Raw genomic sequence first — 27,392 nt, 5'->3', positions numbered from 1 at the left:
AAGAGAAACAGCCGTGTTCTCTAACCTGCCATTCCTTTTTAATTCACAATGGCACAAGCTCTTCCTGGTGGTTAAAAGGGACTCAGTGACCTTGACCGTGGATTGCATCATTGTCGACACCAAAAATGTGCCAGCAAGAAACAAGGTTAATCTGGATGGCTTCACGCATATTGGGAAACTTAAGGACCAACCTGCCATCGCGGTTCCGGTGAGCTGAGCTTTTGCTATTTTGCTATTTAATATCGGCCTATTAGTTATAGAGGTAGGTTACCCATTTCGGACAGCATGGTTCATTGCCATTACTTGTTGAAACCTAGGCTTAATTCATTTTTAATAGACGTTCCAGTGAACAATTCACAGATCCTTTGCCTGATATCACACTACTAACATAACTGATTTAGTCATGAATAGCCCTCAATTTGGATGTTCTGTGAGCTTTTGGTGAGAACCAAAACGAGCAGTATATTCTTTCTTTGAATGGAATCCCTTTGCTTGGCTGAACCAGTTTCTACAGGTAAGTGGGAATTGTAACATGGTAGTTCTAGTCGAGTGACTGCCCTCTTGACAGACGAGGCCTACAGTCTTTCTCCTGCATTCACAGTTATGGGCTATATTTTTCCTGTAAAGATAGTTTTGTTTATTTCAGTGGCTTTATTTATGATTCAATGGTTGAGTATCACATAAGTCAGCTACATTTGAATAACAATAATTTGTATCATTTGTTAAACAAGTTTTATTCCATAACCTATGTATTTGCAGATAGACATTCCTTTATAAAGATATAGATGCTATGAATAAAATCTTCTAAATGATAGCAGCAATCAGTCCACCAGACCTTCCAATGTGGTTAATTGCACTATAGAGAAATACATGAATTAAACCCGTGTTTTTGCATTTCCCTTCCCCAGTTTGAGTTACAATCCATGCTGATACACTGCGATATTTCGCGCGCTCAAAGAGAGGCATGTAACAATCTTCCAGTGCAAGCATCGGTAAGATTTCAACTCACAATTTTACAAATATGCTATTTATGATTTGTGATATCATCTATGGATGGCATGCTTTATTCTGTCGTGAAGTAACAGGCTTCATGGCATTGTAGCTTTCAAAGCGGCTGACATGAAAATGAACAATAGTTTGCTGTTATACTCAGGCCTTAAACGACCCAACTGGTGTAAATACCACAACTATGGAAGAATTCCCGCTCATCTTTTAAATCAGCCCCATGACTCGTCTTTGTTTTCACCCTCCTACATTCTTTCAGTCCTCCAATCGCTTCCCATTCAAAACCTGTGTCATGAATAAACATGAGTCTTTCGGAGTTATGGTATCTCTTTTCGTTCAGTGTGTTGAAACGGATTTAGTTGGGTCGCTTCGTCAGGGGGTCCGGCAACCCAACTAATTCCAGAAAGCGGAGTTTTTCGCCTTTCTAGACAGACGGAGAGACCACGGCCTTTGCCATGGATTGTCGCGGGCCGCTTTGGGTGCTTTTGTTGGGGATATTTCTGATTTGCTCCGCTCAAGTAAGTTTGTCCTTTCTCTGTTTGCATTCCCTCACAGATAACCGAAGCGGGATTTGGGGTGAGCAACGACCGTTTTGGATGCATAAAGTCTTTCTTACTTTTTCTTGCATGTCCAAGGAGTTGGATAGCTTTGTCATGCATACGTTCCTTTCCAGCATGTCATTTTGCAGTTTGCACATGTTCTACCCATCTACCCCGACACATAAACGTGTGTTGTAGATGGTGTGGAAGAGTAATCTTTATTTATGACATCCACCTGTGGCACTTCAGCAGTATTTGAGTTTACATTTTTTCAAGGCACCTGTGTTTAATTATTGCAACAGACAAGAATTGATATAATTTCAAAAGAATAGACTACCTGCTGGAACTATATTTACTTATCAATTGACATAACTTCCTTAAAGAATGTATGCTAATGATATGGGGTCCACCTGCTTGGGTGAGGGCTTTATTGTGGTACAATGTGAAATATGAAACATGCAATTTCTTTTATCTTTTAATAGAGAAATGGGGGCCCCGCTGGTCCAGCAGGTCCTGCTGGAGTCCCTGGAATTGATGGCATTGCAGTAAGTTCACTTATATCCCTTCTAAAGAAAGAATAGGATTTCTCCATCCTTCCTTCTTAAGTTACATAAGCCATGTCCTGTGTAAGGGGAAAGGACACACCCCCTTTTTAAAAACACATCTGATATTACTGGCTTCATAAGAGGAAATTGTTGCTATTGTTGTAATGTTTTGTGCAAGAATATTTATACACTTATATAACAGTACCTTTTATTGTAGGGCGACAGAGGCGATGATGGTGAAGATGGCCCACCTGTGAGCATCACTTCCTAGTTCCATATGCTTTCATATTCTATTCAATTGCATTGTCCATGTTGGTTCTTTATTAACTGGGTCATTCAAACAATGCTTTTGTAGGGTCCCAATGGAGATGGGGGTAAAGCAGGCTCTTCAGGACTACCTGGGCTGCCTGGAGCTGACGTGAGTAGTCTGAACATGTGATACTGGTGACTGTTATTCATCTGTATTCCAGCTGCTAGATGGTGCCACTGAGACTGTATAATCCATAATGGCTGACAGTAAACTGTCGGTGCTCATTATGCCAAATTATGTCTCATGTGCGTTTTTGGCCCAAGATGAAAGTTGATGGCCCCCCTCTGTGATATATTGAGGTATACTGTGATGTGCCACTAGGAGGTAAAAAAAATGCAGTGAATTTTTGGAGGTGGACCTTAAGGTACAGAATCCTTGAAGAGTTCCCCTTTGTAGACAACAGTCTTTTTGTTTGAGTGGGGAAGGCTGTGGCCTGGACTTAATTAAATGCTGATCCTTGTGAAAATGGAAGCCTGGGTTAGGAAAACAAGATCACCATGATTCCTCCTCTGCAGAGGAAGAGCCCATGCGGGAGCTGGATAGTCTGGCCAGCGTAAGGGAGCAGGCTCGGATCTTCTCATTTGCAAGCATAAATCCATCTATTTTATTCAGTAGATATTTGGTCAGGGCCTGCCGTTGGCCTTATGGTTAGTGCAACAACGGCAACAAAACCCCGTATCCCATATTCCTTTGAATAGCAATACACCATCCCCTTTCCAAGCACCCTTTTTGCCTCTGCAGGATGGTGTTTTGAGGTCCGAGCATTTCTCATTTGGTCCACAATGGGAGTGTGTATCTTGGCTGGACCTTTGGCCAACGAGTCCCTCCTGTTGAGAATCCTCAGGCTGGTGTGGAATGATGGCTGTGAATGGGGGTTTGTTTGAGACACTGGGGAGGAATGCAGCCTGTCTGTCAGCAGCAGTCTCAGTGGTCCAAGGCAGTCTGGCTTTCACTCTGTCAAAATACCTGCAGGATCCCAGACCACATGAAAACCTGTAGTATCAGAGCCCTTCATTGCAAGTCAGAGTCTTTTGACGAAATTGACGAATTAAACCATTTAAATCTCGGTTGGAGCTTCTCCTACCAGTGGCTTATTGCAGAATAAATTTGACCTATTTTGACATGAACTGTCAGTTTTATGGGTTTAGTCTGGGAGGTGGAGCCTGTGTGTTAATCATACATGCCCCATGCCTCCTTACTCCACCCATGGACAAGCAAAAGAACATGCCAGATGACATTGTCTATAGCTTAAACGTTTTGGGTGTTTAAGGTTTTACAAGCCTGATGGTGGTGATAATGATTATTGATTATATATATTGATTGTGGCTATTATTATTATTATTATTATTATTATTATTCACCAGAAGTCACTAGTATTGACTCATTTGTTTTCATCTCTAATTAGGTATCTATGCACAAGCTTATAAATGAGAATATTGAGTTTTTGGGGTTTTGCCTGGGGACACTTGCATACAAGCAGGAGAGCATCAGTGAGAATCTAATAACATTACACTCCCAAGCTGATTGCTCTGTCTATTTAACATTTGTTGAAAATGCATGAAAACAAGCGTCCGCAGCAGTCTGACCTCACTTGATCTTCGCCTTGTTATGATTAATTAGTTAACACCCTCATCTCTCTGTTTTCGTCCAGGGATTGACCGGCCCTGTCGGAGACGCTGGACCAGACGGCCCTGCTGGACAGAAGGTGACTGACTAATGAGACGGACTCAGCTTCTTTCTGCCTGAGAGACTCTCAGTGGCAAATGGCCAACCTGTTGCCCGCTGCAGCTCTGCGTCGGGGAAATGCACTGTGCACAGCAATTCCTCGTGACAAATAAGCCTTAATCCTGTCTGTGTGCCCCCGTAATCTCCATGGGTAACAGAGCCCTTAGCATCAGCCCTTATTAGGCTAACAACCAGCAGGCCAGTGTGCACTGCAGTGCAGGTGTAAGTGTAGGAGCAGTGACAGAGGTGTGATCCAGCAAGTGCCTGATTACATTCTCTGTAACAAAACTTGTAGAATCCCGTATCACAAAGGGCTTAATCATGTTTCTTATTAAGATGTGCTCGGTGCAATTTGTGAAAAATCACAAGAGGCTTACGCACTCAGAAAAATAGTTTCGGCTGCACTGGCACGCAAAAGGCTTTAGACTGAGAGGCCTTGATCTTCTGACAGATGTCAGCATTCCAGTGGTAATGCTTTAAATGGGGCAGCAGCGAGGTTCCTCAAAACATGGTTGACTTCTTCTGAGTGAGAGTGGGGGTCAATAGGAAGCTGACCTGCTTTTTGCTCTGTTTCAGGGAGAGCCTGGCAAAAATGGACCTCGTGGCTCAGCTGTAAGTGCAAACACACATATTAAAATGCATCTGCCTGTCATGTTCTTATCGAAAACGAATAATCTTTCCTTTGTCTTGTATATGATGACTGTATTGCTGTATTGTAAATTGTTACAATTATGTCATCCACAGGGTATTGGCCCAGATGGATCCTCTGTGAGTATACTGGATCAAAAACTGACGTGATAGGATAGTTGTTAATGTGTGCACACACACTTGATGGTGCCTTTGTGTTTCTCACTCTCATTCGCCATGCTCGCCAACAGGGACCACCAGGGCCAGGAGGCCTTCCTGGTGAATTGGGCAAAGTTGGACCTCTCGTAAGTTTACACACAGACATCCAACAGCATCAGAAAAAAACCACTGCACATATAACATGTAACAGACAGCTAATACACATAGCCTTTAACAGTGTGACATCAGTGTAGTGTAGAAGTGCTGGAGCACTACACAGGTATGCCGGTGACATTTTGGCCTGCCAGTTGACCTGACCAACCCAAAATGGACAACTGGATTGCAAACTCAAGGCAAAACTCAGTCCTGAGAGGTACCCTCTTCCTTTATATGGTAGCTAGTTGTGTCAGTCCAGGTGGGCAAAACGGCACACGCCTCCTCCAATACTTATGCAATTTGTGACCTCCTTTCACCTTTTAGCCTTTAGCAATGTCAGCTGATCTTGAATCATTAGCGAATACTCATAGTTGATGTAGATTTCAACTTTATTGGGGCCCGCACTGACTGCTGATTCACTGGAGCAATGGAATGTACAGCTTTGTTGGCCTACTCAAATACATCCACGTGCTTTGGCACCTATAGGCAAAGAAGCACAAAGGTGCAGAGCTGACAGAACCCAAGCCAGTGTCTGAGGGAGTGTTTCTGATTGGAATTATTGCCTACTGGAAAAAAACAGTCAAGTCAAATAAGACTGAAAACTATAGCAAAATATCAACGTCAGCTGCATGAAGAACTGAAATACTGGAGACTGAAGTACTTTAGTAGACATTCCTTTGAACCATTGTTCTCTGTAGAGTCATTAACAGTCGCACATTCTGGTGAATGTATTTCTGATTGATCTATTAACATGTGTAATACTCTAGGAAGCCATGGGTGAATGTATTTATGTTTGATCTATTATAATGTGTAATACCCTAAGGAGCCGTTGGTGAATGTATTTATGATTGATCTATTATAATGTATAATACTCTAGGGAGCCATGGGTGATTGTATTTATGATTGATCTATTATAATGTATAATACTCTAGGGAGCCATGGGTGATTGTATTTATGATTGATCTATTATAATGTGTAATACCCTAGGGAGCCATGGGTGATTGTATTTATGATTGATCTATTATAATGTGTAATACTCTAGGGATCCATGGGTGTGCAAGGACCTCCAGGACCCAGGGGACCCACCGGAGCCAGAGTGAGTATTTACACTGTGCCTTGACACGACCCTTGAACTTTCACAGATGTCTTTGTGTTCTGGGTCTGTCAGGACAGGTGTGCAACAAACAGTGACAGCACTGTTTGCATGCTACTGGTATTCACAATTTACACCTGTACTACCTATTTGTACAAGTGCTGGTGACCATAATACTTACTTACCACATAATAAGGGCTGTTTGTAGTCCACAACTGTGTGATCTCACCACAATACATGATGAAAAAAATTGTCTTTGTTTGTAGGGGGCTGCTGGTGCACAGGGTGGCGCTATGGAAATGGTAAGAACTATGTGATTATTACAAATATCTATGCACATTAAAGAAGATATGATGCAAGAACATGTCATGTTTGAAGTTTATGCTGTTGCTTAAGGCTTACAAGGCAGTGCTATGTTTTGAATTCTATTCGAATGGAACTCGGATGTTGGAAGGTCATCTAAATGGGTTGTTTTTATCTAAAGTTTTCATATTGTGAAAGTATTTTGGCGTTCACTAACAATCTTTTTTTTAAGAGAAGTTAAATAGATAAATATCTAAATTGAACATTGATAGACATCCACTTGATTGATGCATGGCCAAATGCAGGCAGAGAATGGTTTGATTTTTAAAGACAATTTATTCAAGGATGAAGACAATTCATTCGTTGAACCGTAATGCATAATGACGTTGGTTCAGCCAGCTAGGCCTCGCAACGGTGACACATGACAACAGGAATGTGGAGCATTCCAGTAGTCCACTATTCAGTAGCCGTAGTGTGTGGATCAGACTTCCTAGTTGTATTCTGCTACAGTTCATCTTACCAAAATGTTGGCACAATTACGAAATGACAGAATTGGAAAGATTGTTTGCTTTCTTTTTTATTTTGAGGTTGGTAAAACACACTTCCTCATTCTCTGTTTTGACTTCATGCCTTGTACTGTTTTCTCTCGTTCAGTGTACCGGTGCCTGCCCATCTGGGTCATCTGGCCACCCGGGCCTTCCAGGCATGAAGGTGAGTTCACAGTGTGATGGTGCACGGGTGACACATCTCCAGTTGGGATTAGCTATTGATCACGTTCTCCAGTACTTGGAAGTAGAGGCCTTATGTACCAGTGTTTCAGGTCTTACTCCTTTACTTCTGTATTTCTGCTGCCCAGGGTGGTCTCTGGTGTTTGTCTACAGTGTGATTTATCATGCTCTCTCATGTCTACAGGGCCACAAAGGTGGGAAGGGAGAGGCTGGAGAGCCTGGAAAACAAGGACACAAGGTAAGTGCAGCATTAGATATGAGTATAGGGCTCAGCAGCATTAGGACTGAGTCTGTGGCCCCAATGCTTCACCATTATGCTGGCCCCACCAGGATCCTGAACTCAGCTTTCACGTAGCACATCTGCTTAAGGTTTTTATTGTCTGATACATCTTTATAGAAAGTCATCATTCATCTTAATGTAAAACATAGAAGCGGCATGGGTAATCTGCCAATAGACTGTAGTGTCATGCTTCATATATGGCTGCATCATGTCAGTGGCGATATGTACCCATTGAATTAATTAAGCCATTTTCCATTCCCTTTTTCCCCTCATAGAAAAGATCAGATAAAACATTTGAACTATTTGCAATCATAGCCAATTCACTGGATAAAACAAGAACACATAGACTGTCAGTGATAGCCATCAGGTTATCCTCTGGCGCCTAAGCAATGGAAATGCTAATTGGAGAAACGTACTCACAGTGTGCAATGGGCAGTTCATATCTGCACAGGGTACTTTTGATTATACAGACCGATAGTGTAGATGAGATCATTTGCTTTCAGTGCCAAGCTGAACTTCAGTGAGGAGACGATGGTATCCCCTACCCCATATGAATGACTTAATAAGTGATGGCAATCAGTGTCTGTTTATTGGCATGATAAGCAGTCCCTATCTTGGTCATGCGCTTGTGGACGCTGAATGCATTACTCATCACCAAAGAGATAAAGGGGAAATTCTCATGTTCTCACTTCACCAGTTAAGATGGCACCCACTGATAATAGCTAGCTAATGTGTGATTTGTTATTCCCACAGGGAGAAGAGGGAGATCAGGGAGCGTCCGGAGATGTCGGAGCCCAAGGCCCAACGGTGAGGCATCAGGCTATTTCAACTTTGTTTGATTTTGTACAGATAAGAGTCTGTATCAGACTTGGAAATCACTTTGAATGATGAAGTGCCAGATCTCTAATACAAAGAATATGTTACAGATGATGTAGTCAAAGTTTATAGTGGTAAATGGAACCCATGTGACCATATATTAGCTTACTTAGCATTTGAAATACCACCAATATATCAACTACACTGTTGAATTAGCATACATATAGTGCATACAGGGATTCTAATGACACACTCAGTTGTTGCAAGATTGGAGCATACTACTAGATACATCCCATCTTCTCCTGAGGGCTCTCCTCAGACTGAAAGGGTAGTGACAAGTAACAGCCAATGGTGGCCTTTAACAGCTGTTGTTTCTCCTGTGCCTCTGCAGGGCCCTCAGGGAATCCGGGGATCCACGGGAATGATGGGCCCCAAAGGTGAACTGGTAAGGAGCGCCACGCCAGCCCAAAGGCCCAGAGGAACACCACCATTTTCAAATCCATAATGATGACGGACAGCGTCTCGTTGCGGCTGCTCTTGGGGCGCAGTGTCATTTGTTTTATTTTGTATTAATGCCAGTGCACAGGGACACCATAATCATGGTTTTGTTTTGTTTTGTTTTGTTTTGTTTTTTTCCCTCTGTGCAGGGAGCTCGAGGCCATGACGGAGATCCGGGTACCCAGGGTGTCCAGGGGGCCACAGTAAGTGCTGCGCACCAAATTACCTCCACAGCTCCGTGACTAATCCTGCTGAGCACGGGGTCCAAAGCTCTGCACCAGCCTCTACACTTTGCTTCGTGGCAGAAGACAGAAGAAGTGACACAATGATCCTTTGAAGCACTCCAGGGCAGTTTTTCCGGATGGGGACTGAGTCGAAGGCCTCCGACTTTATCACATTTTAATCCTTGCGTTTAAAATGAGCCCCCTGTGTCTCAGCCAAAACACTGACATTGTTTTTCAGAATGCTAGTGACAGGGCTTTGCTTTATCAGTGCTTTGCCCTGGTGAAGCATACTGTAGCAGTAAAACATTTACATCAAAACATTTTGTTGAGGCCATGTGCTCTTTTGGCCATTGGCTTGAGCCATTGTCACACAGTTGCCATGAGTTTCAGGGCTTTAACAGACAAGCAAAAGCATTTAGAAAATCATCTTGATTACATGATATTACACCACGTGTACAATACAGACACACTGTACATGTATGTATACAGAAGCATTTGTTAGATTTAGGATGACGTGCATCTACTTACTCTTTTGCTCTCATTATAGGGTGACCAAGGCCAGAGGGGAGTGGTGGGAGAGAGAGGTCCCAAGGGAGATCAAGTAAGACATCAAATGAGCATACTATACTTGATTGTTATTTATGTGCAGTGGCCTTTGATGGTTTGTTTACCAATCATTTTGCCAATACTATTTTCATTGCACTCCAGGGTGGTCAAGGGTCAAGGGGCATCACTGGTCTTCCAGGATCAAAGGGCGATGGTGTAAGTCTAGAATTATTCACTGTTATTTTTTTAAATTGTTTATTGTTTTTGCTTGGTCTATGTTCTCCAACAATGTCTGTGTTATTTTGTTCTAGGGTCTACCTGGTGTGGATGGCCGTGAGGGTATACCTGGTATGCCAGGTTCAAAGGTAGGAATCTAATTTGTGCACGCGTTAATGCAGATGCTACTCTAAACTTGATGCTGTGGGATGGAGTGCTATGACATTTCATCTCCTCCCTCTGTCTCATTCTACAGGGCAGCTCAGGAAAATCTGGCACTCCTGGTGAGGTTGGACTTCAGGGACTTCCTGTAAGTATGTCAGGTGGTCTAGACACAGGGATGATATACATAAGACACGAGTGGAATGTTTGATTCAAATGCTCAAATGTACTTAATGTGTATTACGTCACTCTTAACTAAAACTATGGTTGTAAGATTGTATCCATCACTGTCTTCCAAAACAGCATAATTCATGCATATGAATATAGCTTTCCATTATCACTATATAAACCATTGGGATACTGAAATGCAATCAGACATGAAAGTTGTTGGCCAGTTACTTTGGCAGACTGTTTTTTCGTATACCATAACAGTTCATGAAAACATAGGCCAAAACAGTGGCCTTAAAGATGGGTTCATGAAAAAGGTTTTTTGTCACAAAACAGACCCCCTAAGTGCTCTCCTTAAATGACACTGAACAGTTTCAACGTGCGATTTTTATTCAGTAAACCCTCATCATTGCAGTATGCAGCAATAAACAGCAACTTCTGAAGAAAACATGAGGCATTTAAGCTCACAAGTGCTAAGCGGTGGTGGTTTCTGAGTGGTGTTTGCTGGAGGGTAAAGACTATTTAAAGCCTCTGTTGCTAGTTACTCTACGCCATGATGGCACAGGAAGATGTGCTAAACAAATAAACCTGGCCGACTCCAACGTTGGGTTAAACTGAAATATACAGTCACGCTCTGAGTAGTGTGCATGGAAGTGTCTCTGAGAGTCTTCTGTTTGTGTGGAAAGTGAAGCTGTGAACTTTTCGCCTGCACCCAGGTGCGATGGCTGCCTTCAAAGGCTGTTTTTTAGGCATCGTCAAAGAGGCCTGCTTTGATCTCAGAGAAGTGGTGGGTGTGATGCTGCTAAACAATGCTGTGTGCAAGTGGGCCGGAAACTGTTGAGCTCGAGCTGTTTGTTGTTTCCTCCTCTGTAGGGGTTACCAGGTGTACCAGGACCCAAGGGCATGGGTGGAGAGAAGGTGAGTGTTGTACTGTAAGATGTTTAATGACTCAAACCAGCGTCTAATGTGTTGCATCCCGCATTGGTACGGGGGTGGGCATTATGTTATACTTTACTTCTGCTGTGTCAAAAAACAGTTGATGGGCTGTAGAACTTAGTTTAAAAGTTATTCTTCATTGCTTGCCATATTAAGGAAGGTTGATATTAAGTTCATGACCTCTCTATTAGCATTAATTGTATTAACACAGACACAAATATCGGTTTTCTTCAGGTAGCCTGTTCACCAACCAAATCATTCTAAAAACTGAAAACTGAAAATGACGATTGCTTTTATTGTAGGGCGGTTCTGGGGATCCTGGCCTCCTTGGAACAATGGGCTCTGCAGGCAAATTCGTAAGTAGATAAGCCCCAGCTGTTCATCTGTCAGCAATAACGGCACACTTTAGGTGTTCGAGCGTCATTATGCTGCCATTGTCTCTTTTTCTCATTCCAGGGCGAGCGAGGAGAACAAGGAGAAATCGGCCCGCTTGGACCTATTGGAATGCCCGTATGTTTTACTTTCATTTCCTGGCACCAAATGTTATCATTTAATTACATTTCCGCGCCCCTCTGGCACCTGTTTGAGGAACAGCTGTCCTGATAGAAACCTTGCTATTCCTATTCTGGTCGTCTCTCTCCCTCACTGTGCATCTGTGTGTGTGTGTGTGTGTGTGTGTGTGTGTGTGTGTGTGTGTGTGTGTGTGTGTGTGTCACGCAGGGTGATGGTGGAGAGCAGGGACCTGATGGGCCAGCTGGAAAACCAGGTGCCAGAGTAAGTGACAACAAACGTGTGTCTGTGTGTGTGTGTGTGTGTGTGTGTGTGTGTGTGTGTGTGTGTGTGTGTGTGTGTGTGTGTGTGTGTGTGTGGGTGTATGTGTGGGTGCGTGTGTTAGACAGATGCTGACAAATGACATGAACACCTTGAAAATGAAGGTATTAAAAAACAAAATCACACATCAACACATGATATAGTGTCAGGAATAATGAATGTCCTGTGGCTTTTTTCTCCTCTCTTTCATGCTTGTCAGTCTACATGGTATATACACCTCCATGTTGTGCCTGATAATGCATGCAATCCAGAAAAATGGCTAATTATTGCAGTTTAGTATATATGCCACTGTATATATGCGGGTATGAATACTTTACGTGCAGCATTTTCACGACTCTGAAAGCAACAATGAAAGAATGAGTTTTAGCCGCAGAGGGAAAGTAGTCCCAGTCAAACTAGTAGATTTGGAAAAGCTCCTGTCCCTTTATCATCAGTAGGCTCGAAACAGAAAGACAGTGTGTGGCCAAAATGATGGCTGACTGTTATCAGAGGATGACAATTCATTTGTACAAGAAAGCCTCCCCCCCCCCCCTGAGCCTCATCATTCAAAAGATAGGAGCCATCAAGTAAAAATGACTGAGGTGAAAAGTGGGGGAAGGATAAAGAAGAATGAAAGATAGAGAGTAAAGCCCAGGCAGATGGAGGGGAGAACAACCACAGGAATACTCTGATGGAGGTAGGAGCCCGGGCTGGACAAACAGAAATTCCCCTGAGAATAGGGCTGAATAGGATCCCATGGAAGGGCTATTTTCACAGTAAGGGGAGAGTTTTTCTGTGAGGCAGCTTCTCTCAAAGAGCCCTCTGTTTCTCTGGCATTCCACACACAGCCAAGCCGAGATCAAAGGTACACACAGTGAGATGAGATGAGACACACACACACACACACTCTCTCTCACACACACACACTCACATACACACTCACACACACTCACACACGCTCACACACACTCACACACACACACACACACACACACACACACACACACACCAAGCTGAGAAGGTAAAGATGAATAAAAGATGGACAGAAAAAGAAGGAAAGAGAAAAAAAACAATGGCTTGAATTTGATTTTTTGTAAAGGTGCATACGGTGGAGTCCTTTAGAGGAAGTCCATGGACAGCTTACTAGAATTTCCTGCTATTGCTCTGTTGCTTATTAGAGATATCCATTTCTCTCCACTGAACTTTAGGGGCCCAAAGGTGATCTCGGCTTGCCTGGCCTTCCTGGACCCTCTGGCCTCCCTGGAGTGAAGGGTGATAGAGTAAGACAAAGCCTTGATTCTTCCCCAACTCCCCCACTCTAGCTTTGTGCCTGCCAGGCTTTTCATCTACAGCTTAATAAAAAGTTTATTAAAATAATTGAGGAAATGTGGTAGCTAAGTATGTGTTCATAGTTAGCTACACCTTTCCCAGCCCAGTGCTCTAGTTCCTCATAGTATCAATATGCAATTTTGAGAATTGTATTTTTTTATATAACCACCACCTTTGGGTTTTCTCCCCCTTGCAGTAGAGTCATGTGAATGTTTGATAACATTAACCTTGGCTAACTTGCTGTTGAATCTTACAGGGCGATGGTGGTGACCTTGGCCCGAAGGGAGAGCAGGTATGAAGTTGTACTGTTTTTCTCAAGCATAGTAGACAATGCTTCATTGTTGCAGTGCTGTTGGACTAGGAGCTACAGTAAATGCAAGAAGACCAAAGTCCATGGTCTGAACAGATACTCTGCTGCCCCTCTTGTGTGCTAAGTTAAGTGACATTTTTCAAAATCTCTCTTCCAGGGACAACAAGGTGCAGAGGGAACCCCTGGAGACAAAGGAGAACTCGTAAGTAGCTTTGGCTCAGTTATGTGGATTAAATACACTGGAGATGTATATTTGACAGGAATATTCTCACCTCTATCTGCCTCTAAACTGGTTTTATTTTGCTTTGATTCCAGGGAGACCAAGGGGAACTAGGACCTAAAGGAGCGGTTAGTTTCACAAATCTGGATTGATTCATTTCATTTCTGACTAGTCTTAATTGTGTAATACAAGCCAGTCATGTCTCCCAGACCTTCCCACACTGTTATACATCAACACACCATTAGAGAGCATCATTAAGTAATGTCAACAAAATCTCAGTCTCAAACCTCACACTTATATATTCATTTGCCTCTAATCAATTTCTCTCTTTCATCCTATGATCTGTAACACTGGCATGGCCTCTGTCTTTTTACTCCTCTCTGTCTCTTCTTCTGTTCGGACTGAACTTCTCCTTACCCTGAATCATGCTGATGGGAGTCTTGATTGAGTTCTCACAATCTCGGCTGGTTGCTTGCCAATCCTGTCACAGGTTTTTGCTATGTGGGCTGCAGGCACTAGTTTGTGAAAAGACACAAGAAGCAATCAGACAAAACGGGTTTCCTATTGACTCTCATTGCAGACTGGAAACCCAGGAGAGCCAGGAAACCGGGGTGCAGAGGGTTCCCGCGGCCAGCCTGGCATCCAGGGGCCTGCTGGTACGGCAGGACCACGCGGCATGCAGGGCAACAGGGGGGCACCAGGACCTCGTGGCACCCAGGGGCCAGCGGTAAGTGCCACATTGGTTTCGGCAACGGACACGGCAGGCAAACTTCTCACTTAGCTAGTTTACCATGTAAGTAAACAGACATGATAGATAAACATCTCACTTAGGTTACCATGTGTAGCTTGGTGTATGGTGTGAACCATGTGTAAACAAAGCAAACCACATTTCCCTAATGTTTATAGTGCTAGAGTTTGGGCTTCTGCTTAATGTTATTCATTTCAAAATGTATTTGTAAACTCTACGGTTTCATAAAAACAGAGCACATTACTAAACCCAGGCAGAAATACATTTATGCTCGGTAAGAATCAGCCACTGAGAATTGCAGCCCGAGAGGTGTGATTTGCAGACAGTAAAATCTTGACGCGTTGCAAAAGCACGCGTTTCATCAACTTAGCCGAGGTCTGACTGGATGCTGCGGAAAGAGAATTTCATTAACATTTGCTAATTGTGTGTTGCAATGTTCCTTCTGCTTGCAGGGCAAAGAGCCGAGCGATCAACAAATCCGACAAGTCTGCATGAGAGTCATGCAGGGTAAGGCTCAGATCTCCATGAAAAACAATGCGTGGCATTTTCCTTAATGATTCCCCCCCATTTCATGTCTCCCCCTCAGTACCTCACAGCACACACTCATTTGAACCCTGAGCCACATCGTTAGGTCTCCTCTGGTGGATTTAAGACAATCAGTGGCCAATCAGAAGGGAAGGACGAGATAGAGAACTCATGTCTTGCTTTTGTTCATTTGGAAGATGAGAGTGCCGATCGTATGTCCGGTCTCCGATCTTCAAAAACACTTTTTTTAAATGTTGCTGATGGAGTTGCGTTCTCAGCCCTGCCCGTCTCCTCTGTGCTTCCTCACCACTCAGTCTTTTTCATGACTTTTTCATAGGCGCTCTCCTGAAAAATTGATTTGGCCTTCGGGAGAGTTGCAACTTCTTTGGCTTGGAGTAAAAAGTCTGTGCCTCTATAAAAAAAATTAAAAAAAAAAAAGAATCAAACCAAATTCAGCCAAGCGTTCACAACATGAATTTTCAGTGAGACACTTAGAAGTGAACCTCACTGACAGGCTGTGCAGAATAACCAATGCTCAAACCAATGCTCAAACACTAGCTGAGAGGAGCTGGGTTATTGCTGCTGTTTCACCGGACAAGCAGTATTTACATTTAGATTTAAGTACATTTTCAGGTTCAACATTTATTCATTTGATAGACCATTTTTATACATTTATATGTCTGAAAATGGTTGATATTCAAGGTGGTTTGAAAGCAAAAGTAAATTACCATTCAAGAAACAGTTATAGAAGTCACTGAGGAGAAGTGCCACAATATTTAGTTTCGATTCAATCTCACACAAGTGCCATCTAAATAATGTATTGGGAAAAAGACATTTGTTCACAGGGAGTACAGGGAAAAGATTATAAGATTTTTTTTATTTTTTTTTATTTTGATAAGTATGGTTAGTTGAGCTGATGCTTTTTGTGGAGATGGGTTTTCAAGTGATTTTTGAACACAGAGAGGGATTGTGATTATCAAATGGAGTTAAACATCCCATTCCAAATACGCCATTGGATCATAATAACCCCTCTCTGTTTCAGAAAACCCATCACTGCCAACATAATACATTTGGTTAGGATCTCAATGATTATAGACATGAATATGATAGACCAACTGTGCCACTGAAATATAATACATATTTATAGCGTTGAATCTGAAAATAACTAGATACAGCTATGTTGTCACTTTGTTATCACTTTGAACTGTGTAGTATGCAGTTACTTGTTCAGCTGATGAGGGACCTCTGTCTGACACAAACCGTTTTTCAAATACTATATTGGAACTTCTTGTGCTTGTGTTAACAGGAGTATTGGTTTGGGATTGATGTCTTTTTTATGCATCAGTAATCAGAATCCCGTCCCGATGATTGTTGATACAAATTGGCATTTTCTCAGATAGAAATAAATAGTCATCTTCGCTACAACAGACCGTTTAGGCTCACTGATTTTCAGTGTTATGTAAAGAAGCGCCACTAGATGTATCAACCTGCCTATTTGTGAAGGAATTGTCAGGTCAGGTCAAGTAAAAAGCTTATGATTTTAGCAAATTAAAAAAGTAGGCACATTGAGTGAAAATAAGATTCCCTCAAGAGATATTTAGTGTAGCCTAGATAGAACCATAGCCAATGCTTATGTTTAACTTTATGAAAACTTTATAAATACGATATGAAAAGCCATCATAAAATCGATCTACTCTTAACAGTTAATTAAACATGATAATGTTACTCAGTCCGACTTGTCAAGACTGTTGCAGGTGGCATCACATGGTCTCACAACGCATATATCGTGTTAATAGGCTTCTTGTTTATTAGTGCTCTATTTAACTCGATTGGATACAAAATCTTCTGTGCCATATCCATCGATCACTTTCTGTGCACAAGAGAGGGTGTAACATAGCTTAGTCTGTTTGAATAGACTGGACTGGTGTTTTATATAAGGAATATAATATGCTGGTATCTTCAAAAAATGTATCAACACGCTTTTGTGAAATGTGAGTGATAGGGTACCCGACTTTAAAGGTGCAGTATTTTGCATTTTGGGTGATCTGTTAGCATAAATTGAATATAGTATTCATAATCATGTTTTCATTAGTGTCTAATCATCATTGTGATTTTTGTTTGCTTACAATGCACTCTTTGTATCTACATAGGAAGCGGGTCCTTGTCCGTCATGTTGTGCCTCCGTGTTTCTACAGTAGACCAAAACAGACAAACCAATACACTGGCACTAGAAAGGGCCTTGCACGTTTTTATAGCACCTGCCAGCCCCCGTAGCTTCTTATACATGCTTGGAAAGGGAGAAGTATTCAGTTGGTTGCAATCTGCAGCCTCACCGCTAGATGCCTCTAAATTCTACATACTGTACCTTAAAACCCCGGTTTCATGTCCTCCAGCATGTTTCGGAACATATGACATATGACATATATGACAGATGACTCCAAGCGTTGCTTCTGGTGCCCTTTCCCCAAAACTCTCCAAATGTTTATCCGCCATAACATTAGCTTAGTTTACCCACAAGAAACATCCAGCAGCAGCACAAAAGTAGGGGTGAGAGAGGTGAGCAAGGTAATAACTAAAGAAGGCCCCCTTGTGGTCTCCGAGAGCTATTGTTCCAGACTACAATGGAAGGCCAACTGAGTGAATGGGGAAGCACACCTATAAGGGGTCTAATTTAAATGTTGGCTAATTTTAATAATCTGCCTCAAAAACCAAACAGAAAATAACATGTTGAGCAATAACCGATATCTATATCGATCTTTTAGGACATTCACACATGAGTAAATTACACTTTACTTACAGGAGTGCACTACACTAACTCTGTGTTTTGTTTATGTAAGTACATTGTCATTATGATGTTTACACAACACTTACTTATCCTGTCATTGCCTTTTCCAACCTTTAGAGCAGTTGGCACAGTTGGCAGCCAGTCTTAGGAGGCCGGAGTCAGGAGCAGCAGGCCTTCCTGGTCGTCCAGGACCTCCAGGGCCTCAGGGTCCCACAGGAGACAGTGGCTTCCCTGGGCAGGCAGGAGCAAGAGGCCTCCCAGGCTTGAAAGGACCTCCAGGAATTTTCGGACGCAAAGGATCTAAAGGTTGGACTCTTCGGCTACATGGGATCTGCTGTCAACATCTCGTGTGATGCAAATGTTGAGAATGGGGTTAACGGGGGCGTAATAAGGAAACTGGATATCTGATAATCTAATCTCTGACGTAAAGAACTAAAATTACATTTTACTAAATTACTAAACCATTTTCTGTCTGGTTCAGGTGAGATGGGTGACAGGGGAGACCGAGGACCCACAGCGCGAGGACCCAAAGGCATGCCAGGACCCCCTGGTCTACCAGGTGAGACGCCATATGTACACACTCTATCAGACGGATGAACAGACATGTTATAGCCCTCTTGTCACAGTCGTATAGCTTTGTCCATCACATAGTGAAGTTGACATTTGTAGTTCATTTGTCGTGTCAGTTAACCTTTTGATATACTTCTGTGGAGACTTCACTGACATTTTCCTGAGGTACACGTACTTGTCTTGTGCTGACAGCGGAATTGGAGAGGCTTTACAGGGTGTGACAGTTTCAGGCCAGCGTTCTTGATTGATAAAATGCCTTCAAATGCTCTCTGGGGATATTCACTTCTTCCTTTCACAATCCCCATACGTCCGGCCACACCCATGTTCAGATGTAAATGGGCAGCATTTATATAGCGCTTTTCTACTCCATAGAGCACTCAAAGCGCTTTACAGATGAATGCCTCAGACATGTATCCATTCATACACCGATGGCAGAGGCTTCTATCTAAGTTGCCAACCGGCACATCAGGAGCGGTTGGGGGTTCAGTGTCTTACTGACGTGTTGCCCACTGGGTCTGTGCAAGTCATGTATTTCTTGTCCTACCCTTCCACGCCAAAACAGAGACAGTAGGTTGACATTAAAAAGTACTGACAATGAAAAAAGTCTTGCATTAAAGCATTTAAGAATGCACTAAAAAAGGTTGACATGAAGAGGAAGATTGTCACAAAAAAAACATCCTTTTTATGCCCAAAGTTAATTTCAATACAGGTATTTTTAATGCTTTTTTTTTTTTATCAATGCAGAGTTTTTCAATAGCAAATCTAAAGTCTCTGTTTTAGCTCCATACATTCAGCTTGGCTTCATAGAGCCGGTGAGTGAAGCAATACAATGGCAATGGCCTCAGGAGGAGAGCTCTAATCGTTTGGGGAGGGTGGTGCCGCGGCGTATAGATAAAGGAAATGAGAACCATAAGTGGAACAGAGAATGTGCAGCACTGCATGTAATTCAGGGTTATTACCGCCAGTCAGAGGTGGAAGGTGTGTGTGTGTGTGTGTGAGGGGGGGGAGTAAGTAGCGAGCAGCGTATATTCCCCAAGTATGTCCCAAATGTGAAGGGACGGGCACACATTATGGGCGGATCCGATGGAGCGGCCGGGGGTGAGTGGTGAATCCGTCACGACTCATTTATCCGACCTTCCCTGCCACGCCAGACCATGCCACGCCACGCCAGGCAGCCTTCATTTCCAGTTAATGTCCAGCTGGGGAACCACAGTGTGGGCGGAGGGCAGGTTAAATCTGGGGTGGCATTGACGGCTCCCGCTCCCCCAAGAGTCCTCTGCCGAGGAGAAATCAGAATAAGCTATTTATATTCCCCCCCCCCTATCCTCTCTGCTGCAGTGAGATTATATGATTATATTTACATTTTAAGGCCTCTTAATTGTCATAAGGGGATGTCTGTCATCCAAATGATATTAGAGGTCAATATCGATTTGTGTGAAATACCTCCTGGTTTGTAATCTCTGTGCCTGTGTGTGTGTGTGTGTGTGTGTGTGTGTGTGTGTGTGTGTGTGTGTGTGTGTGTGAGAGAGAGAGAGAGAGAGAGAGAGATGTAGGGAGGGAGAGAGGGAGAGTGCACATCTCACCTGTGCCTTATTTCCAATTTCAGGTGAGCCAGGGAAGCCTGGCTACGGCAGGGATGGCCGTGACGGTGCCAGAGGCCCACCTGGTCTCCACGGCCAGTCCGGTGTCCCTGGGCCTCCTGGTCCCGCTGGCCCCAATGGCTACTGTGACCCTTCTGCCTGCAACCTCCCAGCCGGGTCGGCCGTCCTGGACACCAATGTGAAAGGGCCAAACGATAACTAAGCCACCGGGGAGCGGCGGCAGGGGCTGAAGCCGAGAAGGAGAGACTAATGGAGAACTGCCCGAGGAAGCACACAACATTCTCACACACACACACACATGTGTGTTTGAAAGCCACCAAATGAGAACGAGACTGCGTAGCCTTTTAGTGTCTGTACACCAGTGTGAGAATGTTCTGTGCTAGCCAGGGCCTGGAAACACCACAAGGAGAGCTCCATTTCAGTTGTCAAGACATCATCAGAGTCAGCTTGTTCAAATTTCTGATTTGAAATGTGGTCATTATTGTGATTTATGGTTTTTTTTTCCCACTTGACTTTTTTAGTTTTTTTTCCAGTTTTGAAAGTAAGGAATTGTATTTTTTTTCACAAGATGTTTCCAAACCCCACTGCCTATATTGTCAGCATTCTTCCTTATCCATAATGCAGTCTGAAGCACACAGGATGTTCGACCGGACCATTTTCAACATCTCCACCCCTCACTATTAACCCTACTGCTTACCTTAGAAACCTTGAACATTCCCCAGAAGAGAAGGAAGCAGCAAGCAGAATTGTCCTCAGACCCTAATGCCATCTCAACTCTCAATGTACCATACTGTACTATACTGAACAAAAGATAAACCTGCTGAAAACGCTTGTGGTGTTATCAGTTTGTGAAGAAATGGTCGCAAAGGACACGACTTTCATTTCGTTTTCAAATAAACATGGAAGGGAGGGAGGGACCATGTCACTTTGGCCTTCAGTTCTGTTGTACAGTAAATCTGTGTCAATTGTTATGGATTAGATATGGTTTGATGTTCTGCTCTTTCGAGGCGGGGTGGAAGATGTTGTAATTCATTTATGCTTGGATTTGGGAGTGGGATTCAAAGGATTTCCCCTTTTAAGAGCTCAAAGTGGGGCCTATGCCAGCGTGCCAGAACCCAGACAATGCACAGTATTTCTATTTATTATACATAGGTATTATGTAAGGATGACATTGAAGTTTGTACAGGTATCACGGAGAGATACACGTGTTTTATATGAATTGTTCGATTCCAAATAAAGCTAGGTCTCAGCCTGTTCTTAAAGTTTTCTTTAACACTCTTGAGTGAATCGTATGTGATTACACTAAAATGAAATATACACAGTGATGGCCTTTCGATGGAGCATCTTTCACAGTTTAGTATTTTTAGAACACACTAATTCTAATATTTGCACTTTCCAGTAGGCTTTAAGAAAGACTATCTAGCGATCCTCAATGGATCTTAAATAATTCAAGTATCTCATATCTAGAGCATTTCCAATGTCTGCTTAAAAAAGTGATATACTATATCAGTTTAAGACTTTAAAAATAACAAAGTTCTGTTTCAGTTAGTTCAAATCACCAGCAGTTTATTAAATCCGTGTACCGTACTGGATTAGTCATGGAGACATTGACATGCATGTTTCAATGTGTAAAGAATCAATTTTATTTGTTTTATTAGAGTACAGTTAGGGGAAGGGCAAGTAGAAGAAATATAAAACAATTAATGACTCTTACGTTTTAACTCAGTACAGACTTGGACATTCAAATAATTCATTTTATAAGTTGAATTACATTTGAAGTACAAATCAAAATACATAAGGGTTTGTTGAAAATAAGACATCCATGGGGCCATTTTCACCACAAACATTCAAAAGCCATTGTTATTTGTTTGTTACTTGTGTTATGCATGTTATCTTTGATATGCTTTATCCTCATAAAAAAACCTGATGTCACACACATAGTATATATCTGATAAACATTCCTTTTAAGCTATAATCTGAAACAGTTCTGAATTCACCACAAAAAAAGCCTCAATATAATTTTGGCAGAGCATGTAAACTCTTCTTTATAATTTCCTGCCACAAATAAAGAAATTTGGCCAGTATAGTGAATCCAATCCCCCAATCCACTTCTCTCACAGAAGAACCAAAGCTACCGTATGCACATGTAAATTCATCTTAAATGTTCACAGGTTATGTATCCGTCATCAGACCACAGTGATTCCTCCTGTGTCTCAAGAATGCCTGCTCTAGTGGCTAGATAAGCTGTCTCATGTGGAATTCACAGTGTTGACTGAACTCAAAGACAAGTTGCGAGGATCCACCTCATCATCAGAAACTAACCTCACAGTAGTCAATATACTTTTACCTACATTTGGTAATGCACCTGTCCTAATGTCAAAACTTCATATAAGCATCCCAAAATAGTTTTCTAGTTTTCTAGCAAGACCACACAAAATAAAAAAAACCTAACGAAATGTATCAGCTGAATGTGAAATAACAAAAAAGAATCCTCGGCCAGTGTTGTGGACAAAACTAAATAAGAAATATTATCAATCATTGCAAATCAACACAAGATAACAGACATATCACAGACATTGGCTGTTTTATGGAATACGGGAGTTGCATTCAGAGTTGAATGGTCGCATGCAGCGGATACATGCAGTTTAAATAAAGTGACCAAACTATTGTGCAGATAGATTTAGCTATCCACCAGAAATTAAAGAGTACATGACAGAGGAAGGAAGAAAAGACTAAATGTGAGGATGTACCTTTTGGAGGCATAAAAAACAGCACAGTGTCATAGTAGAAATCACAATAAAACAACAGTAAAACATCCTGCAATTCAGTTATTCAGGTACATATATTCATACACATATCAATCAATTCACCAGTCAGTAAATCAATTTGACCATTTTTTTAACAGCTGGAAATAAAGTTTCAAACAAACAAGAAGTTCAGTGAATGGTCACATCTACAAGATACCCTAAATAAATCCTCCATTTTTCTGCTCAGTTTATTTTAATCTATATATAAAATAAATAAATCTGATACATTTACCTCAAGTTGCATGCACAGTTCACCGTGTTGCATAGGGAGAAGCTAAGTACGGTTCGAAATTTTGCAACTGATTCACTGAATGCTGATGGCAGTTGATATCACATTACACGTTAGAAGTAGTATTATGAGTTTAAGCCCAGTTGCTCTGGGTATTAAAGCAGACCTATTATAAAGCATAATAGGTCCTCTTTAAGCATCAGTAAACGAAAAGGAAATCAAGACATTTTCCTCTTGACACCATGAATTTTAGATCTTGCATTAAAAGATTATTGGAATTTGCCCCGGCTAAGAATGGGAATAAGGCCAACTGTGAGAAAACTGTGTGTGTGCCCATTTTGTTTTAGGAATGCTTGCATTGTTTGATACACTGCACATGCTTGATTGTTGGACATGCATCAGTCTTTACAGATGAGAATGAATTAGAGATAAAAGAGATAAAAAGCATCGGTCAGGAATTCAAACAGCAAAAATGCAACAAGGGTCAGAGTAGAGTCATTACCTTTTTTGGCTAATAGCAATGTTAGCAAACACCTTGCTCAATGGTACAAAGCCCAAATAACTGAACATACAACGTAGAAACTATCAGTATGACATCTGTGTCAGATTGATGACAGAAGCACAAATGCATGAACTGTACCACGTTTTTTGTTTATTTGGTATGAGATCAACATTTTTTGTTCATTTGGTATGAGAGGAGATTTCACTGAAACACGTAGGCAGCTTAGAGGGCTTTAGTTAACAAACTATGCAAAATTCGCCATATAATATACAACACAGATACAGTGATATTTAGATGTTCTCAGGCAGAATATGTTTAGTGGGTTTCAGAGTTAAATGGATGAAAGTACCAGAGGAACTTGTAACTTTGAGAGATGCACATGTTCCAATAATACTCCACTCATTCTCAAACTATTGCCCTCATAGGACATTTCAAAAGGACTGATTGAACTCAGCCGATTGCAGTGTTGCCAACGAATCTAATGAGTCATTTTAATGTGGGAGTTGGAGCTGTATTGATATTAATGACTTACTTCCACATTGCTGATTCTTTGTGTCACTCTGAGCCACTGAAGTAAAGTCTCTGGAGCATCAGCCCAGGTAACATCTGTTCCCAACCCTACTGTGGCGTATGACACCTGCAGCATTTAGCTTTGGTGTGCTACATTGGTGCAACCATATAATTTAGAAAACCACTATTTCTCTCTATGGGAACAATGAGGCTGTTATGTTTGTATGCCAGAACCCTGTAGAAAGCTGTGTTTAGCAGTTGAGAAAAAAAATATATTAACTCAACACAGCTCAAACGCAGTCCTTTCCCCCATCACATTGGGCTTAAACCATTTCAACATTAAAGATCTCAGAACTTCAGCAGGTTGTGGCTGTGGATCCTTTCACTTCAATGTGCGTATCAGCCACTCTGTGGCGCTACAGAGCTCAAGAAAGTGATAATAGCATGTGGTGTTTTTTGGTCACATGGTGCGGTTAAGTAGGAAAAAACAAACATCCTCAGTCTGCAGTTGACAAGAACTAACCAAGAGCACTAGAAAGGCATAGCTACGACTCAGAGAAACTTGAAAAAAAGATCAATCCAAAAGATGACAACATGGGTCAGTCACTGACATATCTAAGGTGAGCTCACAGCATAAACATTGCAGCGGTTTGAGCAGTTACAAGGGAAAGACAATGAAACTGTCCTGTATATAGCCTGAGCCTGCTGCAGATTTCCACTGCATTTCAACTACTCTTCTCTCAGCCAACCAAGAAGAAATGGCCAAGTGATGAAAACTCGACAACAAATCTGACCTGCTGTACCATCAACTCATTAGTGTATCCAGTGATAAGCAAGACATGCTAATATTTAAAGAAAAAAATGCTTGGCTTTCAAACCCTGGTGAAAAATTTGCTACCCTCTCATTGTCACTGTGAGTTAAACATAACAACAAAACAATGTGTGCTAGGGTGAAAAATGAAAGGGGGAGGCAAAGAAAATGTGCTAATTTCATAAAGAAAAAAAAAAGTCATCACACTTCAGGAAAAATGCACCAAAAAGGAGATATTGGAAAATCCTAGAACGGCAGTACGCCCACATAACCTTTGATACTTTAATCATATCAGAGCACAGGGAAAGAAATACAAGCATCTCTGTGAAGTTGAAGGCCCTTTCTCCCACACCACTGTGCAGAGCACCACATATTCAACTTAAAAAGACTGTGGCAAAGATCCTCACGGTAAGGAGATGACACCTCTACAGTCATGTCAGTACAGTCTGATTTGCCCATGTGCAAATCTTAATGACTGACAACACAACAATTAATGAAGCAAGCATAATAGTGTATTAGCCATTGAAACAACCAACTCATAAATAAAGATGTTTGATAAGAATTCCAGGTTTAAGACAAATTGTAGGATAAGAACGTCAACAATAGAATACTTTGCAAGCCATGATCAGCGAAGAAATATTCAACCAGTTTCAGTTTTTAAAAATATGAACATATTTATCAATATGTTCAAAAAACAAAACCTATGACAACCAAACGACAAAATTCAAGTACATCAAAGAAAACAAAATATCCGTCAAACACAAACACACAAACAATAAGACAATTATAAATATCCTGAATTATGTTTACATTTTGATGGCACAAACTGGCAAATTCTGCCTTTGGAAAAAAAGAAAATCAAAGTTCAAAATATACATAAAGCACCAGTAGTCTGATGTCTGTACAGTGTGAAGGGAACCTAAGCAACCTATTCCCTTGTAAACAATAAAAGTGATTTTTTTTGTTTTGCCTCAAAAGAGCAGCACAACAGCACCTGCAACAGCATCTGCCACACTGAGGGTGACAAACAACTCCCCCATTTTGTTATTTACACTCCTGCAGATTTTATATCGCCAATTTTGCACTTCTCTCTCTCCCACACACATTCTGCTGTTAATGATAACCACCTGAGTGAATGACCACTGTAAGAAGATTGCAAAAACAAATACAAATAAAATAATAAAAAACAAGAAGTACAAGCATTAAAAAGTAAAGGATTCTTCATCGGAAATGTAACAAGGCTGGCAGAGTAGGGATCTGCAGATGAGAAGCCTGACAGTCCTGAGCACAGTGAGACACCGCTGGTTTCCTTGACTGAAGCTCAGAAGAAACACCATGTCTGACAACCTGAACTCCCACCGAGCCGTCAGCTCCTCAACCCTCCTCTCTCCCCCCTCATCTCTTAGCTTCTGCCTCACAAGGGCAGTTCAGACATCCAGACTTCAGTATTCAAACACTACTCTTTGCTAAATCAATATAATACCTCAGTTCAATTCTGTCAAAGCTGAGATTGTAAAATGTGAAACTTTAGATGTAATGTGCCCCCCCACCCCATTTCTTCATTCAATGTAATCAACCTACATGCTGGATTCCTGGGCAATGATTAAACCAACCTGTACTATATTTTCCTGGACTGCCATTTGGAGTTATGAGCATAGCTTTGGTTTGAGTTGACCCAGTAGTATGTTCTGTCTCTAAACTGTCCTAGACACCTTCAGATCAGACTGACATTGATATATACACAGCCTTTCAACATTCATGTGAAATGTGGAGATTGACTTCTTCACTTTCAGCTCATGATACTGAAAATCTAATAACTAAGTGTAGCCTATCTGAATAAAGCTGTTCCTGTTTGCATGTCATGGTCTTGACATAAATGACATGAATTCATGTGGAATGCATTGGGTCACAGAATGGGAAGACAAAAGTGGTACATGATTAAGGGCATCTCGACATAATATAAATCATAACTAATGAAAATTTAAAAAGGAAAGCTTCCATGAAACGTTGCAGATTGCATCAAACGGGTTGGGTTTGATTTGGCAAACTCATAGATAAACACATCTCTCTGTTTTTCTACGCTACTTGGCTAATTCAAACCCCATGCGAAGAAAATAAGATGCATACTAAGAAGGTATTGCGAGATGGCTAATCAGAGACCTCCTCAGGCCTGACTGAATAAACAGCACACACTAAGAGGCAGGGCAGAGGGTTAGAGGTTTGCGTGTCAGAACGTAAAAAGGCGACCATGTTTCTGCCTGACTTTTGTACTGAGCCAGCTGATTTTACTCATTTAGTTAAACTCCCACCCCCCTCCAGAAAATGTCTTGACTCAAAATCCCAGGGCGGACTCCTGCTCTCTGGGTCCCTGGGAGGACTGATATCTGGTGGCAGGGCAGGCTAGCCGTGCCGCCGGGAATGGGAGTGGGGGGTTTGGCAGTCACTGGGGTCGCATCTGCCAGGTGGGCCCTCCTGCCCCTGGGGCCCTTGAGGCCCCTGGATGCCTTCTGCTGGTAAACCTGCGGAGAGGAAAGGGGACCACGGAGAAATAAGTGCGTGGGCAAAACCAAGAGTAAAATGCAATGGCGGCTCGAATGAT

At 42.0% G+C, this 27,392-nt stretch overlaps 3 protein-coding genes across 3 annotated transcripts in view; 2 read left to right on the top strand and 1 right to left on the bottom strand.

The window, feature by feature from the left end:
* The first annotated feature begins 1,392 nt into the window (after positions 1 to 1,392).
* col9a1b (collagen, type IX, alpha 1b) lies at positions 1,393 to 13,683 on the top strand. The gene is made up of 25 exons (XM_042709509.1): positions 1,393 to 1,523; positions 2,027 to 2,089; positions 2,307 to 2,342; positions 2,445 to 2,507; positions 4,051 to 4,104; positions 4,701 to 4,736; positions 4,869 to 4,892; positions 5,003 to 5,056; positions 6,109 to 6,162; positions 6,426 to 6,461; positions 7,117 to 7,173; positions 7,375 to 7,428; positions 8,224 to 8,277; positions 8,678 to 8,731; positions 8,934 to 8,987; positions 9,556 to 9,770; positions 9,866 to 9,919; positions 10,027 to 10,080; positions 10,974 to 11,018; positions 11,339 to 11,392; positions 11,493 to 11,546; positions 11,757 to 11,810; positions 13,055 to 13,126; positions 13,432 to 13,467; positions 13,643 to 13,683. Exons 1-23 carry the CDS (start codon positions 1,461 to 1,463, stop codon positions 13,113 to 13,115), a joined length of 1,347 nt encoding a protein of 448 aa, XP_042565443.1. The 5' UTR covers positions 1,393 to 1,460; the 3' UTR covers positions 13,116 to 13,126; positions 13,432 to 13,467; positions 13,643 to 13,683.
* A 1,065-nt stretch (positions 13,684 to 14,748) lies between these two features.
* On the top strand, positions 14,749 to 22,172 carry LOC122133385 (collagen alpha-1(IX) chain-like). The gene is made up of 4 exons (XM_042709510.1): positions 14,749 to 14,960; positions 17,881 to 18,069; positions 18,245 to 18,322; positions 19,940 to 22,172. The coding sequence occupies exons 1-4, from the start codon at positions 14,945 to 14,947 to the stop codon at positions 20,134 to 20,136; spliced, it is 480 nt and encodes a 159-aa protein (XP_042565444.1). The 5' UTR covers positions 14,749 to 14,944; the 3' UTR covers positions 20,137 to 22,172.
* Positions 21,554 to 27,392, bottom strand: part of LOC105890963 (collagen alpha-1(XIX) chain) — a 110,172-nt gene continuing 104,333 nt past the window's right edge. The window contains exon 56 of the mRNA XM_031579222.1: positions 21,554 to 27,312. Coding sequence (XP_031435082.1) covers positions 27,194 to 27,312 — 119 coding nt within the window. The 3' untranslated portion in view covers positions 21,554 to 27,193. The remainder of the gene's footprint in view (positions 27,313 to 27,392) is intronic.

The sequence above is a fragment of the Clupea harengus genome, chromosome 13 (genome assembly GCF_900700415.2).
Source record: "Clupea harengus chromosome 13, Ch_v2.0.2, whole genome shotgun sequence".
NCBI lineage: Eukaryota > Metazoa > Chordata > Actinopteri > Clupeiformes > Clupeidae > Clupea > Clupea harengus.
The sequence above is the reverse complement of the archived record's forward strand: the minus strand, read 5'-3'. Positions and strand labels throughout refer to the sequence as shown.

Bases quoted from the DNA above. Each gene is read 5' to 3' on its own strand.
- col9a1b (XM_042709509.1), top strand. From the start codon at position 1,461: ATGGATTGTCGCGGGCCGCTTTGGGTGCTTTTGTTGGGGATATTTCTG. The intron at 8,988-9,555 runs GTAAGTGCTGCG...CTCTCATTATAG, and splicing joins AGGGTGTCCAGGGGGCCACA to GGTGACCAAGGCCAGAGGGG. The intron at 11,547-11,756 runs GTATGTTTTACT...TGTGTCACGCAG, and splicing joins TTGGACCTATTGGAATGCCC to GGTGATGGTGGAGAGCAGGG.
- LOC122133385 (XM_042709510.1), top strand. The intron at 18,070-18,244 runs GTTGGACTCTTC...TGTCTGGTTCAG, and splicing joins CGGACGCAAAGGATCTAAAG to GTGAGATGGGTGACAGGGGA. The intron at 18,323-19,939 runs GTGAGACGCCAT...TTCCAATTTCAG, and splicing joins AGGACCCCCTGGTCTACCAG to GTGAGCCAGGGAAGCCTGGC.